The sequence below is a fragment of the Gossypium raimondii genome, chromosome 12 (assembly GCF_025698545.1).
Source record: "Gossypium raimondii isolate GPD5lz chromosome 12, ASM2569854v1, whole genome shotgun sequence".
Taxonomy (NCBI): domain Eukaryota; kingdom Viridiplantae; phylum Streptophyta; class Magnoliopsida; order Malvales; family Malvaceae; genus Gossypium; species Gossypium raimondii.
In genome coordinates, this window is record NC_068576.1 from 57,157,006 (window position 1) to 57,177,166 (window position 20,161).

At 31.2% G+C, this 20,161-nt stretch overlaps 2 protein-coding genes across 2 annotated transcripts; one reads left to right on the forward strand and one right to left on the reverse strand.

Moving 5' to 3' along the window:
- The first annotated feature begins 1,460 nt into the window (after positions 1-1,460).
- Positions 1,461-15,549, forward strand: LOC105765684 (ABC transporter G family member STR). Its single transcript, XM_012584887.2, is given in 14 exon segments — positions 1,461-1,485; positions 1,590-1,837; positions 2,561-2,740; positions 2,807-3,075; positions 4,067-4,677; positions 4,680-5,202; positions 8,272-8,719; positions 10,394-10,517; positions 12,957-13,147; positions 13,260-13,549; positions 13,635-13,725; positions 13,802-14,072; positions 14,153-14,213; positions 15,084-15,549. Coding segments are annotated over 14 exon segments (3,456 nt in total). The 3' UTR covers positions 15,208-15,549.
- Positions 15,550-17,578: 2,029 nt separating this feature from the next.
- On the reverse strand, positions 17,579-19,518 carry LOC105765691 (uncharacterized). The gene is made up of 3 exons (XM_052625325.1): positions 19,511-19,518; positions 18,223-18,656; positions 17,579-18,052 (listed from the first exon to the last, which is right to left on the reverse strand). The coding sequence occupies exons 1-3, from the start codon at positions 19,516-19,518 to the stop codon at positions 17,754-17,756; spliced, it is 741 nt and encodes a 246-aa protein (XP_052481285.1). The 3' UTR covers positions 17,579-17,753.
- Positions 19,519-20,161: the final 643 nt, after the last annotated feature.

Here is a 20,161-nt window from a genome sequence, read left to right on the forward strand (position 1 = left end):
TGAAGAAGTACGAGAAACTGATTTTCTTTTTGTTTGTAATGATATCTACTAATCATATTTTAATTAAATTGTCGATATTTTTCGATTTCTTCACATTTATATATATATTTCCAATATTTCATTAAAACAAACATGAAAACAATAGGTCAAAATTAAAAAGATTGATCAATAAAATTAAAATATTATTTTTTTAAAAAATAAAAAGATAAGGCCTAAATCTCAATATTACAGAAAGTTGACTCACCATAAAGGTCATTAAACTATTAATAATTTCACATGTGGATCATTCAACTTCAAAATATTGTAAAATGATTACTAAATTATTTTAAAAAATTCATTTAAATCATTACATTATTCAAAAGTTTTTATTTAAATCACTGGAATGTTAAGTTTTTTTTTATCTAAAAAAAGTCCTGTTAGTAAGCTCCAAGTAATAATTCGATGAATAGTATGGTGGATCAATACTTATTGAAAAGCAGAAGAATATATACCTTAGATCCAAGTCGGTCCAATAGCCAATGTCAAAGATCAAAGAAGAAAGTTGTTTGGATTTTGGTTCGCAAATTCAGGACATTCAAAGTTGTTCTATGAAAAAAAATGAACTATAGAAGAAAAAGAGAATGAGAGTTTTCGATTGGTGTAGATGGTGCAAATAGAGAAGACCATACAACAACGGTCTTAACAGCTTAGTAATTTAAATAAAAACTTTCGAATGGTTCAGAGACCATTTTATAACTTTTTAAAAGTGAGTGACCAAAAGTAAACTTACTAATACTAGTGACCTTGGGTGTAATTTACCCCATTATATAAGTTTTTTTTTTCTTTCAATTACTATTAAAGCATTGACGTGCACGTAATGTGATTTTAACATAAAATGATATTTAATGTGCGTACAAGATTATATATAACACAACAACAAAAGAAAAATATACAATATATATACATACATATAAACCATAAAATTAAAAGAAATTATATTACTATTGATTATTTTAGTTTTTAACAATAAATTATAAATAAACATATTTTTATTAAATAATATAAAAATAAAAACAATCATTTAATATAATCATTTAAAAGTAATTAATCGGCACATGTGAGATGACACAAAATTTAAGTATTACCTAAATAGCATAAAAAATATAAATATAAAAAATAAAACTAAAATGTATCTGATTTTATATAATAAATGTTATTTAGGTGCAAGTTTGTATTTATAATACTTTAAATGTGGTTATAGGAATACATGTGTTCATAATTTTAATTATATAACTAGTTTAAAATATATTATTTTAGTAAAAGAATCTTTTGTACTTATAGCATCGAGGGATTGAAAGAATATTCGTGTTATAGAAATTTGAGAATAACAAAATAAATGTACGGATAATTAAAATTGAGTGTGTTGAAACACATTATATTTATATTTATGGATTAAAAAAGAGTATTAAATAGTTGTAAGTATGGTGTCAAAACTGAAAGATATCAGTTAGACGATAGTGACAAAAATTTTGCTCCAACAAGAAAAGGCAGGTGTAAATTGTCGTTTTCGATTAGATGAAAATAAATAATAAGAATATAATAAAAAGTAGAAAAGCCGGGTCATGGGTTCGAGTTCAGTAACCTCTCTTACAGTGTTATCAAGAAACAAAATAAAGATGGTGAGTGGATCAAGAAAGAAGCTTATCTTCTTAATGATATATCAGGTCAAGCCATGAGAGGTGAAGTGATGGCTATTATGGGACCTAGTGGTGCTGGGAAGTCCACGTTCCTTGATGCTTTGGCTGGTCGGATTGCTAGAGGGAGTCTCCAAGGTTCTATCAGAATCGATGGCAAACCGGTTAGCACATACATACATACATATATATAGATGATATAATTATATACCCTTTTTCAAAGCATGTTACTGTATAACCTCCATTTCAGTAATTGTCCTTTTAAGACCGAGCAATGAACGTCTTGGATAGGGGTGGAGGGAGTAGCAGACAGTAGTTTTCTCCCTTCAAAAATGAAAAATTGCTATATAATATGTTTAGTAAGTTTATATAATGATAAATTTGCATTTTTTTTCAAAAAAATTTATTCCATTTTTCCCTTAAGATAATTTTCTAGTTTTGCACACTCCTCAAAGGTATCCCTAAGGAGCCCCTCAAAGGTATCCCTAAGGAGCCCCCTTGCCTCAACACTCATAAAGACCCCACCTATTAACCGTCATTTGAAATAATCATTACATCTCATTCGATATGATTGATGAAATGTCAATTTACTACCCTACCTAAGCTTATAGTGGTCAACCATTTGAGTACTTACCTCTGACCCTTCTATAGGATCTCGACACGTGGCATCTCAAAATCAGGCTAAGAGTAAATAAAATTTAAAACTGCTCAAAACCCAGAGTCTCGTATGTCCTTTCTCAACTTTTATTGCTTTTCCTTATCTCAACCACCTTGCACTAAGCGAGACGAACTGTCGATCCTCGACACCATCTTTGCATAGTTCGACCAACACATCAACAATACACAATTGATTATGGGATATATTGCTTATATTGCTTTTGGTTCAGGTAACTACAAGCTACATGAAGATGATTTTATCCTACGTAATGCAAGAGGACCAACTTTTTCCAATGCTGAAGGTTCAAGAAACCTTCATGTTTGCGGCTGAAGTGCGGTTGCCACCTTCTATTTCTAGGGCAGAGAAGAAAAAACGAGTCAATGAGCTACTCAGTCAATTAGGCTTAGAGGTAAAGTCCCCCACTCAGCCTTTTACTACACACAATGGGATAGATAATATTTACCATATTATGTAGACTGCAGCACATACATATATCGGGGATGAAGGAAGAAGAGGAGTATCAGGAGGAGAGAGGCGAAGGGTCTCGATTGGCATCGACATCATTCATAAACCACCATTGTTATTCCTCGACGAACCGACATCTGGTCTCGACTCTATGAGTGCTTATAGTGTGGTGGAAAAGATGAAGGGCATAGCTCGAGGTGGTAGCATCGTTCTCATGACCATACATCAACCTTCTTTTAGGATTCCATTGCTATTGGACCGTATCACTGTTCTAGCAAGGTACAATGCTTTAAATCATCAATCTCTTTTCATGCTAGAAAGTTTTAGAATATGATTGGTGATGAATCTATTAGATTTTACCAAGTGACAGTGACTTATAAATATACAAAATTGACTTCAAATATATTTTAAATACGTAAACATGTCGGTAAAAGTAATATGGAGGTCCTTATATTAGGAATCTGATTGCATTTTGTCCCTTCTACTAAAAAAATTGACAAATTAGACCTTATATGTTATATAAAAGAGCAAATTGGTCATTTCTTTTAAAAATTTCATCAATTTGTACTGTTAAAAATTGGGCATGGTTGGTTGAATAACCAAACACGGCACATGTACCTCAGGCTAATGTACAGGGACATGTTTTAAACAGTAGAAATGGATGGAAGTTTTAATAGAATGATTAATTTGCTCTTTAATCTAATGTACATGGACCGATTTGCCATTTTTTTAGTAGAGTGAGCAAAATGCAATCCAACTCCTAGTATAAAGACTTCCATATGGTACTTTTATTGTAAACATGTTTGTATCAAGAGGTGTGGATCTTTACAAGAGTTAGGACTTTAGACCTCCAAAATTTTGAAAAATTATCATTAAGCCCTTCAAAATTTTGAATTTTTTCTGAAATCTTTTAAAATTTTAATTGAACCCTCCATGTGTATTTAAATTGTCATATAGATACACGTATTTAAAAGTTCATCAACATGCTTTATACTATTTGAGCTCTAATGGCTAGGCTAATGAAAGCACTTATGAAACATTTTGAGGTTTAAGACCAATTTAAAATTTTGACCATAGTTTAAGGGCATCTTATGAGATTAACCCAAAATTAAAACATATATAAAGGTACTATCACTGACATTAGGTTTGAAACAAGATTAGAACCCATGAAAATGTTAACAATATAATGGATGGTAGTACCTTATTATGTACATATACACATTGTTACTAATGAACTAAGCTATCTGTATATATTTACAAAATGTTACAGGGGTAGACTAATGTATATGGGAAGCCCAGCCTCTCTCCCGGCTCACCTTTCCGGTTTTAGAAGACCAGTTCCCAACGGTGAGAACAACCTTGAATATCTCATCGACGTAATCAAAGAATACGATGAATCAACCGCCGGACTGGACACTCTCGTAGTGTACCAACTTGATAGTATCAAACCAGACCAAGTTGCACGAACATCGGTTCCAAAAACACCCAAAACACCTAAAACACCGAAGAACATGAAAACACCTGGTTCCAAACATGCTATTAGCCTACGCAGCAATACTTTCTCCGTTACAAATCAATCACAGTCCGACCGATTTGATTACAATGAAGATGAAGATGAAGAAGAAGACTTTGATTACTCTTTGGAACGGAAATCATCCCGGTGGCAACCTCAGACTCCAATGAGTACTTCACACAGTGGTGCTTACCCATGTTTGGCTTCTCAATTCTATAAAGATTTCTTCGTTTGGGTTTACCGTAGTGTCACCGGAGCTCCTCGTCGTGCACCGTCGTGGACACCGGCGATAACTCCTAGTGTAACACCGGCTACAACTCTTAGTGTATGAAGCTATGTTTCCGGCCGATAACATGCAATGGCTCAGCCCAAACACCTTCACACTGCTAGAAGACCCCGGTTGCTTACAGTCCGTCGTACGAAGAATTCGACATAGAATAAGTGTTGGACGAGCCGGAACACGGCCCCAAGTTCGCTAACCCATGGCTGAGAGAAGTTGTAGTGCTGTCGTGGAGGACGACGCTTAACGTGGTTCGTACACCGGAGCTCTTCCTTTCCCGATAAATCGTATTGACGGTCATGGTGGTGATTTTATCTTCCCTATTCCGAAACTTAAGCCATCACGATTTTCAGACGATCAACCGGCTGTTAAATTTTTACATATTCGCCATTTGTTTAGTCTTTTTCTCTTCCAACGATGCTGTCTTGACTTTCATCCAAGAACGGTTCATCTTCATCAGAGAGACCTCTCATAACGCTTATCGTGCGTCATCTTACGTCATCTCTTCCCTCATCGTCTACCTCCCGTTTTTCGCTATCCAAAGCTTTACCTTCTCCACCATTACCAAATATTGGCTTCGCCTACAAAGCAACGTCTTAAACTTCTGGTTAATCCTGTATGTAACAGCTCGATTTTGGGTCTAGTCGGAACAGTGGTTTTGGGACCACAAATCCGACGAGGAAAAAAATGTAATGGCCTAAATTTTCAGAGGTGTCGGAACGGTGATTCGAGATCACTAAATTCGACAAATGGGTAGAAAATATTATTAATTTAGTGAGTATAAGTTAAATCTAAAGTTAGGAAAATTTTTGAAATAGTGAATAGTACACTAGAAATAAATATTAAAATAATTAGAATCGAAAATGAGGTATCGAGACCTCGTGGATTTTAAACCAAGCCATAAACATTTTTATAAATATTTATGTAGTGTTAAAAAGTTAGTATTAAAGTTTCGTTAAGAAATTTAAAGTTCCGATAATTAATTGAACAAAAAGGACTAAATTGTAACAAATGCAAAATTATGGGAAATGATTAAATAACTTAAATGATAAAGGAAGAGGGCTTAAAAGGCAAATAGACCCAATGTCTATTTGGGCTGGGCGGCAAAGGCATGAAATCAGCAACAAAGTAAGGAGAATTAAGGGCAAAATTGGAATATTGCAAAATTTACTTAATAAAGTTAGGACCAATGTGGAATTATCTAGATTTCTCTTTATTTTTCTGCATTCTCATCAGAAAAAAACACCATAGAAGGGTTTCCTTAAGCTGGTTCTTCCCATTTTTACTGCAGGTAAGTTCAATTCTTGATTATTTCTTGAAAATTTTATGTTTTTGTGACTTTTACAACTAGGCCCACTTGTTGAATTCATTAGTTTTTGATCCTATGAAAGAAGTTGAAAGTTGCTATGAATATGTGCTGGAAGTATATGATGATTTAGCATGGAATTAGAGTTTTAAATTATTCATATGTTGATTTTATTGAAAGAATTGAATAGAAAGTGAATGTTTGGGACCTAATAGTAAAAGAGTTTGAAGATAGAGTTATATGTGGAAATTCTGAATTTCAATAGTTTTGTAACAACTTATAATGTCTAGGTAAAGTATTAATTGAGAAAATTAGATTAATTTAGGGGTTAATTGAAAAAGGACCGAATTGTATAAACTGTGAAATTTGGGGCAAAATGGAAACCAACATTTTGCACTAAAGCAGTTTTGGACAGCAGCAGTAGTCTAACTTTGAAAAATCACCAAAAATTGTGGGAATTGAATTAGAGGATGAATAAAATATGAAATTAAAGCTTGTTGAGTCTAGTTTCTCATAGAAAAAATAGTGTAAGTAATGAAATTGTAAATTTTGAGATATTTGAAGTTTAGTTAGACCGAGTCAGAATGAGTTTGGAATCCCCTGTTCTGACTTTGGAAAATTTTTAAAAATTGAAAAAAATAATTATGAGTTATAGTTTATATTCTTAGAACCCTTAATGAGGCCATTTTCAAAATAAAAAAAATGGAAACATCATCCGAATTCTGTATAGTGAGATAATTAATTTTTAGTGAAGAGAGGTCAGAACTGTCAGACAGCGAAATAGGGGAAACTTTAAAGAATAAAATGTACTATTTGGCTAAACCAAAAATTCTGAAATTTTTGTGATAAGAAGATATGTGAATCTAGTTTTGGGGAAAATTTACGGATCTTAATTTGGAGTTCTGTAGCTCCAGGGAAAAATAATTTGGTGACTCTAACTCAGACGGACAGCTTGAATTTTACATACAAGAAAATAGTGAAAATACGAATAATGTTATTTAAATGTGTTATACACATTAAGGATGATGAATGGAGAGGAGGTGGAGGAAAATTGGGAAATATATGAATGATGTGTGTATAATTGGTCATATGTTTGATTATAACTGATAAACGATGAAATATGAATGATGTTTATATTTGTATATTATTGGTCATGGTTTAAGCTCATGTGTGAAAATGAAGTTTCATAGTATGTGTGTATGGTATATTCGGTATATGATTTGGCATGAAATAATGTCATGAATGGTTTATCATGTGGTTAGTTCCAAAAAGAGTTATGTTTAAATACACTAGCTTGCAACTATGGTTGAATGATATGTTTATATCTTGTGTGATGTGCATAGGAACAAGTGTGGAAAGATAATGAAATAGTAAGTTCGTATGACTGAAATTTAATGATTAAATGTTAATTTCATGAATTATATAATGTATGATGAAATATATATTTATTGTTGAAATGAGAATAAAATAAAAATGAGAAAATTGAATAAATGATCAAATTGAGCGGATCGCTGGATTTGAGTACTTCTGATCAAATGACAAAGTGATAAGTGGTAGCTTAGCTACACTTATCTGATCAAGTGACAAAGTGATAAGTGGTAGCTTTAGCTACACTTATCTGATCAAGTGAAAAATTGATAAGTGGTAGTCTAGCTACACTTATCTGATCAAGTGACAAAGTGATAAGTGGTAGCTTTAGCTACATTTATCTGATCAAGTGACAAAGTGATAAGTGGTAGCCTAGCTACACTTATCTGATCAGGGACAAGTGATAAGTGATCATACGTAAGACCATAGTTATACTATGGCCAAGAGGAAGTGAAGTACTCAATTTTTCGTAACGTTCCCTAATTTGATTAAGGATGGTAAGTGACAAATGGGCCTAAAAGAATTAAAGCAAATGGATAAGTGGTTGTGTATTTATAACATGATGATGTTGTTATTTAAGCTAAAGTGATATTTTCATTGCAAAATTGAGAATTTCATAAATGTGTTATTGAATGGTATAATTGATAAACATTGAGATAAATGGTAAATACGTATTAGTGTTGAACTTAATGTCATTGAATTGTACGTGAATTAAATGGAAATTGCTAGTGATATGATTTAAATTGTGAGCATGAGAAATTGCGAATTGAATGAAATAGAAATGAAGCATTGAATTGCATGAGTATGTATCGGGTCTCGTAGGCCCTAATTATTATGATTATAATATTTTGAGGATATATTGTGAAAAGTTATAGAAGCATGTTAATTATTTTGAAAGTTTTAATTTAGATGAAATTTTATAACTCGGTTTAATACGTTTACAAGTGTATGTGTTTTGGTAATGCCTCGTACCCTATTCCGGTGTTGGATACGGGTAATGGGTGTTACACTGTACGCTTCTCTAATCACCATCAATGCTTACGTCATGCTGGTGAGTGCACTCGCCTCGAGTTACATCACTGGTTACGCCGTCGTAATCGCTACCACAGCTCTTTTCTTCCTCACCTGTGGGTTCTTTATTAAAGGTGACAAAATACCCATTTATTGGAGATGGTTACACTACATTTCCGCCATTAAATACCCTTTTGAAGCTTTGTTGGTGAATGAGTTTAAAGATAAAGAAATTTGTATTTCCGGTAACCCATCGGATCTTTCGCCGGGACCTTTAGGAGAGTTGAAACCTAGTGATTTGCACCTTAAAAATAAAGCACTTGTTGATTGCACCATGATCAGAGAAGACGTGATATCATCCATGGGGATTAAATTGGAGAATCTTTGGTATGATATCCTTATATTGCTAGCTTGGGGTGTACTTTATCGCCTGTTTTTCTACGTGGTTCTTAGATTTTATTCTAAGAACGAGAGAAAATAAAAAACAGTGTAAAAGCGTGTTTCATCTTTCTGGGATTTTTATCTCATGTTTATAACTATGAAGGCTTCAAGTTCATTGCTAATGCATGAACATATCATTGTCATTGAATTAAAGTATACTTTTTTGAGACACCATTTAGTTGGATTACTATGATTAGAGAAATTAATTATACAATAATTAATTGAATCATATGTTTGTGTCATTGTCTTTATGACAAGGAAGTCTTCTTTCCTTAACAAAAAATGGTATGCAATGTTAATTTGCATTATTATTATTATTATTATTATTATTATTATTATTATTATTATTTTACGATACTTAATCTCATCATTATCTTAACTGAAGTCATCACCTCTAGGAAAACTAATCCCATTGCATTGCATATAGTAGTGGAGGTACTTAATTATACTAGAAATCAAATTACATCTTATTCAATTTATTTAAAAATATGTAAATTAATCGATAAATTAAAATAAACTAATTATTACTATTAAAAATTGAACAATTATCTGAAAAATAATAATAAATCCAAAACATCTACTTACTTTTACCGAATCTACATATCCCTTAACGAGTTGAAGGGAATATATAAATTTGAGCGTGGCGAAATCTTATTGGGCCTTTAAGATTTAGCTGATCGTTTATCGTCACTTTACCTGAAGCCCGCGAATCTTAATATTAAAACCTTATTTTCGCTCGTGAATATATGAACATATAATTTTTTGTTTGTTCGAAATTTTCGCTCGTGAATTGTTGTTTACTCACTCAACAAATCTCATTTTACGAGATAATATATAGTAAGACATCGTGGCTTTTTAATTAACAATAATGGATTTTTAATTAATTTAAGGAGTTGAAAACAAAGTTTATACCTTATATATTTAATTATTATTATTTTTAAAACTCACATGGCTTCTACGTCTAATCTGTTAGTGTTTTTCTTTTATCTTTTTACTTCATGATTGTTTAAAATTTATGATTATTATATTATTTTATATTTAAGTTTAATTTGAATATTCAATTTTATACATATTAATTTTTTTGAAAATTTAATCATTTATATATTTATGTTGATATTTTTCTCATATTATATTACATTTTAATTATTTTTATGAAATAAAGTAATATTTATTCTCTCAATTAGATAAAATTTTCTTTTTCTTTTGAATTTTTTCGAGGTTTGATAAAATGAGAATTATCACTGCAAAGTTTCAAATTTTTTAGATTTTTATAAAAATTTTAAAATATATAAATCAGAAACTAAATTTAAAAAGTTACTGACAGATTAAAAAGTTAAATACTAATTTGAAAAGAATTACAAAATTCAAGGAAAGAAAAAAATCATGATCTTTAAAAATATTATAAAATAATAATAGTTCAGTCCACACTCCACCATGTGATTTTCATTAAAGTTAAAAAGTCAGACTCTCTCTCTCTCTTTCTCCTTCCAAGCCCTTTAATTTAATTTAATTATAATACAAAAACATATATAATATATTTATATAGTGCTTCCTCTTCTCTTTTGTTCCTTTGCTTCCCTTCTCTTCCATTCCTTTTTTTTTTCCTGCTCCAAGAAGCTAAGCATTGTCTTTTTTAAGAGAAAATTTTCCATTCGATTTTTGTTTTTATTTTTGGTAGATTTTAAATATTTTAAGCCCTTTTCTTTTGGAGATTATGGAGAGAGATTTTCTCGGTTTGAGGTCCAAAAATGCTGCAATTACAATCAAAGTAGAGCCCTCCGATGCTCAGCCTAATGATTCAGGTAATTAATTTTATTTCGGAATTTTTTAAATATTTTTTGCTGTTGAAATAGTGACGGTGTTGAATTAGGCTACGTATATTTAGTTTTTGTATTCGTTTTTCTTCTTCGTGTAATTTAATGCATTTTCTCGGGAACCAAACAAGTGGTAAGGTAGGGTAGGAAAAGTTTTGCGCCAACAAGAAAACCCACGAGTCAAATGTCCTTTTCGTTTAAATGAAAATAAATAATAACAATATAATAAACATTTTTTTAAAAAAAGCGCGTTGGGTACAACCCTTGCATTTACACAAGGTACAATTACTTTAATGCAGTCCTAGGTACTTTTAATAAAGCTTGACAATATGTCAGTGGCTGTATGTTGCTTTGAGCGTTAGATTCTTAGTTTTGGTTAGGTGTTACTCGGTATACCCTACCATTAAATATTTTTTAAAAATATATTATTTAATATATGGTATTTTTTTATATCCGCTGTCCATATTATTTAATAGATTAAAGGTAAAATTTATTAATTCTAAAAATGAAAATTAAAAATGGTTATGTGTTTTATTTATCATTTTAAATTTTAAACATTAATTATTTTATTTACCTGTTAAAATATTTAAGGATATATGTATCAAATAATTATTTAAAAAATAAGATAAATATCAAAACTGTTTTATTTTATGTAATTTTATGAATAAAATTTCAATTTGATCTAATTTTTAAAAATTATTAACACAATTATTAATATAACATCATTTTTATGTTTATATATTACGTGTACAAATAATTATATTTATCTAATATAAAAATAACTTGATGTATTTATTTTTAAATATATATAATTATACTAATCAAATTTTATGTATCAAATTACAAATTAAATAAAAATTCATATATAATTTTAAAATTTATCCTTAAAAATTTGAGAATAATGTAAGAGTAATTGTAGGAGTTTTAAACTATTAGAAAAATAAAATCGTATCTAGAAAAATCTAAAATTCTTTTGAAATTTTTGCATAATATATGTAATAATAATCTTAATTTATTTTTGTCGAAAATAATGCTATGTATGTTTAATAAAATAATAAAAATATTATTCAAGTGATGATTGATAATTGAAAATATAATTATAAATTAATATTTTATTTGCGACAAATGCTAATGTGAGCAGTCGGCGGATGGTAAACAATAACCCGGAATCATTTTTGTCTCTGTAAGCAAAAGCTTGTCCCTTTTCTTTTTACTCGATTTAAAAACGAATAAAAAGAAAGATGCGAAAAATATTTTAAATCAATTTTTAAATTTAGTTGTTGAGTACATATTAAAATGTGGCATATTGAGTTGTCGAGACTAGGGATTGTAGTGGCATATTTATTGTTTCTTAAAATATCTGAATCCATTAATAAGGGAATTCAAATAACGTAATTGACATATTTGATAGTGATACTATTTAATCTAAAGCCAATCTTCGAATTATGATGTACAATTTTTTATTAAATTAGTTTATTTTATTTTATTTATATATGAAAAAAAACAAATTTTAGTTAAGATTTTATTTTAATAAAATATTTAAATTTTATATTTAATAGTGTTATTAATATATTATAATTTTAACTTAAAATTTTTAAAAATCGATATGATTTAAAATTTAAATGTTATTATAATGATCTCAAATGCTGGTATTATAGTTTTGTACAAATTTCCTCTTTGAGTTGTGAATATTAAATATTTTAAATTATTAAATTATGTTATCATTAATTGTGCTTGGATTGGTACAAGATCATTTGAGATAAAATAAAATATAAGGCTATAAAAAGACAATTTTATTATAAAATATAACGGATAACATGGTTGCGTGTTAATAAAAATAAATAAAAATAACATGGGTGGGGTACAACATGATTAAATAATGCTCTTATCAATGACTTAAATTGTTAAGCTTTTTTTTTTTTCATAAATGTGGCATTTAGAGAGGTAATGGCATGTGATATGAACATATTTTTTATGGAAATACTCATTAAATAAATTATTTTATTTACAATGTGATGAATAATATATTTTATTCCAATGCCATAGATGATCTGACCAATGGGTTCCTTTTTCTTTTTTTTTTTTAATTTCTTTTCCAGTACTTGGCAAGGTGTTGTACTTTCTTTTTTCTATCCATCTATTAAATAAACAACATGAATTGGATTCTTCATGATATGATGTATGGTAGTTTTGGCTTCATATATATATTTTTCATATTTTTAATTTAGTCTTATTTTTTTAAATGTCAATAAATGCTTTATTTACAATTCTAATAATTGTAATAAGCAAGCTCTTTTGACCTTATTCTATTAAGTTCTATAAGGTCCCCAATCAAGAACATAAGCATTTATATATTTTTCATCTTCTTGAACCAAATAAGATTAGCTGTGTTTATGTAATAGAAAAATCATATTTTGGTTTCTGCAGTTTTGTTGAGGGGTTCAGGGATGCAGTTGTCTTTCTCAAACAAGGTATCTACAGTTCCTCAGTTCTTGTCGTTCGATGGTGCTCGAGACGATAAACTAAGAAAAGCCACGCATGACACGCTGTTGTCATCCGGTTTTATGACTATTCCAACTACTGATTCTAACAAGAAACCGCATCCTGGCTTGACTCAGGTTTGTCGATTCACATCATGAACTTCTTGGTTCAACGATTTCTTTATGCATATACCCGGTTGGCTTTTAGTTTCATTGCCAGTTTACTGATTTTTCGTCCTATGACTGGCAGAAACAAGGGGGAAACCACTATGCGGCTACCACCTATGGTCTCCAACAACTCGATGTACACCAATCCCGCCTTTCCCACGAAGCAAGGATATTTCCAAGTTCAAGTCAGCTGAATCACACGATTACGGTTTCTATGAACACTCCTCTTCTCCAAACCCACCTTGCTTCCCCCGGACAGAACATAATCGGTCATACTATAAACCCGCAACCTTTTACCGGAGTTCCAATCATGGCTGCACCTGTATCTGTTGTTCCTCCATCAAGTCCTATCATCGGTACCACTGATCTTAGGTATCTAAACTTCCATTGCAAGTTATTTATTGAATCTGAATAACAGTATGATAAATATTTAGCTTAAACTTGCAACCTTTTGTAGGAATGCTGCCAAATCTTCTAAGGCACCAGCTCAATTGACTATCTTTTATGCTGGATCTGTATGTGTGTACGATGATGTATCTCCCGACAAGGTAACCATATTGCTTCTTCGTATTTTGTTGAACTGTTGGACACAGTTAATATTTAGTTCTTTGCTTCCATTTCTAGGCCAAAGCTATTATGTTACTTGCTGGAAACGGTTCTTCTGCGACTCAAAGTAAAACGGCACCTGTGACTCAACCGCAGACACATATTCCACGACCTTGTACTTTGTCCCCTTTCTCGGGTCTTCCAAATCACCTTTCTGCAACCTCCCATGTCAGTTTACAGCCTGTTGCAGGATCTAGTGGCACCAATGAACTAACAGCTGCAACAAGGATAGGAGCTTTAGCATCCACTAATAACCAACCAGATCCTCCCAAATTGGTTAATCCTGCAGGTACTAACCTTCTTTTCAGGTAGGATTCTCCGCTACTCTGCTTTCGTTTTCTGAGATTCTCATGTTATCTTTTCTTGCAGTTGCTGTGCCTCAGGCTCGTAAAGCATCCTTGGCTCGGTTTTTAGAGAAGCGTAAAGAAAGGTATTTGCTTGTTTTATCAATTTGATGACAATCATTTGAATGTTCATTGAAACGGTACATATTAGATGCCTGTGAAAATATGTTACCATAATGTATTTCAAAAGAACTTATCTTACGTCACTTAGATATGCCTCTTGACAGCCACAATGAGGGTAAAAGTATTATGGAGACTGTTGTACTAGGAGTTAGATTGCATTTTGCCCCTTTTACTCAAAAAATGAATAAATTAGTCCTCATATATTAAATTAAAGAGGAAACCAGTCCTTTCTGTTAAAATTTTCATTTATTTTTTACTGTTAAAAACTAGCATGGTTGATGGAATAACCAGATAGTTACACATGACGTGCCATGTGTAACTCATGACAACGTACAGAGACTAGTTTTTAACTGTAAAAATGAATAAAAATTTTAATAGGACCAATTTGCTCTTTGATCTAATATAGATAAAATAATTTGCTCATTTTTTAATAGAGGGGGCAAAATGCAATCTGACTCCTAGTACAAGGACCTCCATGGTACTTTTACCCCATAATGACTTATTAGGTGAGTAAGAACTAATAGAAAGAAATGCCTCGTGTGCATGAGAACTAAGCCCGATGTACAAGAATATGGCGAAGCCTTGCTTTTGCTTTTGTTCTTCCTGTTCCTTTTGAAATGTGGTGTTCTATATGCCTCAAGCATTATTTCCAGTTTCCATCACCTTGATCCATTATTTTTACGACCACCCTTGCAGTACGGATTTTGGTGGTACCGAGAATACACACACTCACACACATCTACATATACAGTTAGAAAATGAGAATTGAACATTTATGCTGCATTGCAAATCTGAGTTTCCAAGACTTTACACGATTCCGGTTTACGTTTCAGGGTATCAAACACCTCACCGTACAACATCTGCAAAAGATCTCCTGAATCTGGCCCCTTTGCATCTGATGGCATAAGTTTTCCTGTGACTTCTGCTGGATCTAGTCCTTTACAAGCCATCAATTAAGGATCGAGCCTCGAGACTTTTTCAGACCGTGGGTCTAATAGATAATGTAAGAGCTCATTGCAGACATTTGTTTTTGTTGGTAATCAAATGAACTCGATTATTTTGATGTCAAATTTTAGGTCGAGTTATATACATACATATATATATATATGGTGGTCATATGTTTTTGGTTTTCTTGTTCTGAAATGCTTCGATTCGGAGTTTTTTTTTTGTATCAGTTTTCTTTTGGGATGACTTTTTAGAACATCATGTAACTCATATTGTTGTATGTTCTACACGTTGATTGTAGAAAGCATAATTTTGTATCCATCTGTGCTAATAATATGTTGTCGGATTTTGATATTCCAGTTGAGAATATGGGTGCTCATTTCTTGCATATCTTTGTGTTACATGTTGTATAAATATCACTGAAGCCGCGCAACTTACGGAAGTTTCTTTCCTTTGGATATTATACGTAAAGCTATGTAGAAAATAAATAGGTTAAATAAACTATTTGGAATTTCACTTGTCCAAGTTAGTCCCTAAATTTCACAATTGTTTCCACATTGGAACCTGAACTTTAGAGTTTTAAGGAAATAAGTTTGGATAAAAAAAGTTCAAGCTCCAATGTAAGAACAATTACTAAGTTCACGTACTAATTTAGACAAAAAGAAAACTTTAAAACTCAGTGTAGGGACAATTGTCAAGTTCAAGAATTAATTAGGATAAAAAAGAAATTCAAATTTCAATGTAAAAGTAGTTTACCTAATTCAACCTTAAAAAGTTGGTGAATGGACTATCGTTCATAAAAAGTCCAATAAAGGGAAAGCAGCAACAAATTCCAAACAATGAATTGTACATGCTCAAATACCATTCTATCCTAACCAATGATATTATGTATCTTATCCAATGGTAAAACAACCAGTTGGAACAAATGTTTTATCATACCCAATGGTAAACCAACCAGTTGGAACTTCTTTTCCATTGACCCAAAAAAAGTGAGTCAATCACAATGGTCCCAAGATCCAAATTCGGCATTTCAAGCCAGTTATGCTGAACTATCATAGGAGCAAAGAATTTTTTGAAATAACAACAAATTCAAGATATAAAAGATCTTTTAAAAATAAAAGATTTTTATAATCCTGGTTTATCACCAGATTTATATAATTTTATTAATGAAATATGAAAAAAAACCATCTTTCTGATCAAAGAGCAAATTTCAGAAGAGCTCTTACCAGATTTTCACAATTTTTAGTTGAAAAAACAACTAAGGAAAGTGAATTTGAAGATTTACTATTAAAATCAATTTTATACAGAGATTGGGATGAATTCCAAATGGAATTTATGGATATAAAGGAGATAAACAATCTTCTTGATAATCATATTTATGGAGAAATAATATCATAGTATTCATTGTAAGTTTTTATCTTTAATTTATAGTTATGTTTGTTTCACTGTTATTCGACTCAAAACTTATATCTGTTAGTCTGTTTTCTTGTTGCCGTTGAGTCCAGGGAGGACATTAGGTTTGAGTGAAGACGTTAAGATAACAGGCTGGTCTTAGGTACCAGAGACGAGTAAAATGGAGCAAATTGAGTGTTTATATAAAGATAAAACTTGTAATCATACTATGCATATAGATTCTAAGAATGAAAACAACGTTTCATCTCTGAGTAAGGGTATAAATAGTTTAGTAGATATGACTTCTTTTTATTTTGGTAAATTATATAATAAGGTTAGTAACATAGAACAAAAAGTAAATAATCTAGGAGAAGTTAAAATTTAGATTTGAATAGCGAATCTAAAGAAATATTATCTAGTGTTAATAATAAATTAGATCAAGTTATAAATAATAATATAAATCGGAAGTAGATTTAGGTCCTTTATATTATGGTAATGGTAATATTATATTAGCTTTATCGATGAGGATGACGATTAATCTCAAGAATCAACTTCATCTAAAAAATATAAAAATCATAAAAAGGGAAAAATTATGATTTCAAGTCTTATAAAAATTTTATAGAACATTGGAAAGATAAATTTATTAATAGTACTGATAAATTAGAAAAGGTAGAATATTTAAAGTTAATAGAAGAACTTCATGAAAAACATAAAGATCTATTTACTTTGTTTAAGTATCATTATATGCTAAATTATGATACTTTAAATAGTAGTGGTTCTAATAATTTTGAAAATATAGAACACTTAGAAGCTACTAGTTATCAATCTGATGAAGAAAAAACTTCAATAGATCAGGATGAAAACATAAAAGTCACTAGTCATAATTCTGACGAAGAAAACACTTCATCTGAAGATGAAAAAATAGATATTCCAAAACCTATGGATACTGAACCAACAAATCCTTATGAAAAAAGGAAAATAGAATCGAATATTCAAACAAATGACTATCTGATATCTTTTAATATAGAGAAAGTTCAAAATACAACCAGTATTTTGTCTAGTAAAATAAAAAATTTTACGATTAATAAAAATTCAACAAATTATTAGGATATAAAATAATACGTCCTAATACTTATTGTAAGACCCAATTTATGCCCAGCCCAAAATTACAACCCAAATTCCAAACCCAAAAAAAGAACAAGGCCCAAATGGCCCAAAATTAAAACAATTTCAACAAAAGTCAGAAACCTAGAAACCCTAGTGCGCCGCATCTTGCTACCCATGTGCCTCCAGCGCACTCGTCGCCCGAGGTCTGCCACCGCCAGCCATCTTTGCACCAAAACGGCAAATCTTTGCCTCCGTTGACCGCAGCGTCTGCAAAGGAAAGCCGAAAGGAATACATGCAAAAGAAAAAATAACAGCAAGGCAAAAAGAAAAGAGAAAAACGAAAAATGTAAAACAACGGCTATAAAAGCCGAATCAAACAAATGTAAAGAAAGAGGAGATCAATAAAAAAACTGATTATCAAAAGGTTGATTTCGACTTTGGCTTTAATTTTTGGTCTTAGTTTTTATTCGTTTTTTATTTCTAATACATATTAAATAAAAAAGGAAGAAAAGAGAAGAGGGAACTCACCGAGTCGATCCGTTTTCTCATCGTCAGAGGCTTTTTCTCCGGTGACAAAATCGGCTGTAGGGGAGCATTGAGGGCCCTTTTCCTTCGTTTTCGGTTGTTTTGAGGCCAGATCCGGATTTAGGAGGTCGGGATCTACAAAGAGGCACCTTTTTACCCTCTCCGACCACCGTGCACGGCGGCGCCGACGCCGGCGACCGGCGACCGACGGCGCGCACGGTGGACCAGTAGCCGAAGCTGGCCGGGTGCAAGGGCTGGAGGGAGAGCTTTTGGGAAAGGGCTTTTGTTTTTTTTTTTTGAGAAATGAGAGAAAAATGAACCTTTTCAAAAAAATTTCAAGTTTTATACTGCTAGCGAAACGACGTCGTTTCACCTGGGGAGCTTCAGCGCCAAAACTGCGCCGTTTTGCGCGACCCGCGTGCGACCCGACCCGCACCCTCAGGATCCGCGTGTTTTAGCGGTGAAGGGTCTATTTGCGCTGCGGGCCCCTCCGCATTTCGCTCACTTTGTGATTTAGTCCTTTTTGTTCATTTTATTCTTTTTAAATTCGACTCGTGAATTTAGCTTGTTTTTCGATTTGGCCCTAAGACCATGCCCCACTCTTGGTCGAAATGCAGCGTTTCAGTGCAAGGGAATATTTCCCAACAGGTCCCTTTCACTTTAAGTGCGTTTTATTCCGGTCCCTTATAAACCCATTTTATGTATTTGTGATTTAAACCCCGAATCTTGTTTCAATGTTTAATTTAGTCCTTTTGCTTTTGTTTATTTTTTTCTTTTTTTTTATAAAATGATATTATTACTGTTATTATTAAGTTGTTCATTTGTTTTATTTTTTTTGAATCTTTGTTATATATATGCATATATGCGTTTTCATATTATATATACATATAATATCTACACCTTTATGATCTATCTATATATATACTTACCCTTATATACTTTTCTATTTCGTAATTTTATACACCCATATACATGTCCATATATGTATTTTATTCTTATAATAAATATATATATTCTTCATACCTTTTTAAATATGTATTTTATATATGTATTTTATATTTTATATATATATATACCTATATGTATATGCTTTTCATATTTTAACTTGCATATGTATATATGTATATACCTATTTATATATTTTATATAATAATTTCAAAATATGTACATACTTATATTTTAAATATTTTTGTATTTTATAACCTATTTATATATATAAGTAAATGCTTATATTTTCATATTCTATAATTCGTATATATCTTTTATCTATTTTCTTCATTAATTTATGTACATGTCCATTATCATTATTTTTCTTGCTTTAGTTTTTATCTATTTATTATTTGTTATTGTGCCCGTAATTGTTTTATATATTAGTCTTACTCATGTATATTTTGTTTTGTGTGATTATTTTACTTATATTATCATCATCATTCCATTACACCCATTTTATTTAGATTTCAAAAGAGAAATTTTAAAAATATAAGTAATATTCGTATTTTGAATCCTCAAGAGAATCGAGCCCTAACGTATTGGGTTTCGACTTTATTCGTTGATCTTAAATAATCGATATTACTCTTTTAAAATGATAAAAAGCTCGTTATCGAGAATTCAATATGTTGTGTCCTAACGCATTGGATGTGATACGTTGTTTTCTCGAGACGATGATTTTTCGAAATAAATGCAATATTCAATGTTTAATATTTTGAGAAATTGTGTCCTAACGTATTGGGTCGCGATTTCTTCATTTGATTTAAACAATTGAATATTCTTTTAAACTTTAGTTTTAAACGATATCGGGAGTTAAAAAAGGATCGTGTCCTAACTTACTGGTCGTGACCCCTTTTTAATCCAAGATAGTTAAATATCCTTTTAAATAAGCATTTTTCATTCGCGTATCGGGAATTCAATACATTGTGTCCTAACTTACTGGATATGATTCTCT

What these genes read in the sequence shown, in the direction of transcription:
- LOC105765691 (XM_052625325.1), bottom strand. An exon ending in TGAGAAAACGGATCGACTCG is followed by an intron (nt 18,053 to 18,222) that starts GTGAGTTCCCTC and finishes CGGCTTTTATAG; the next exon opens with CCGTTGTTTTACATTTTTCG.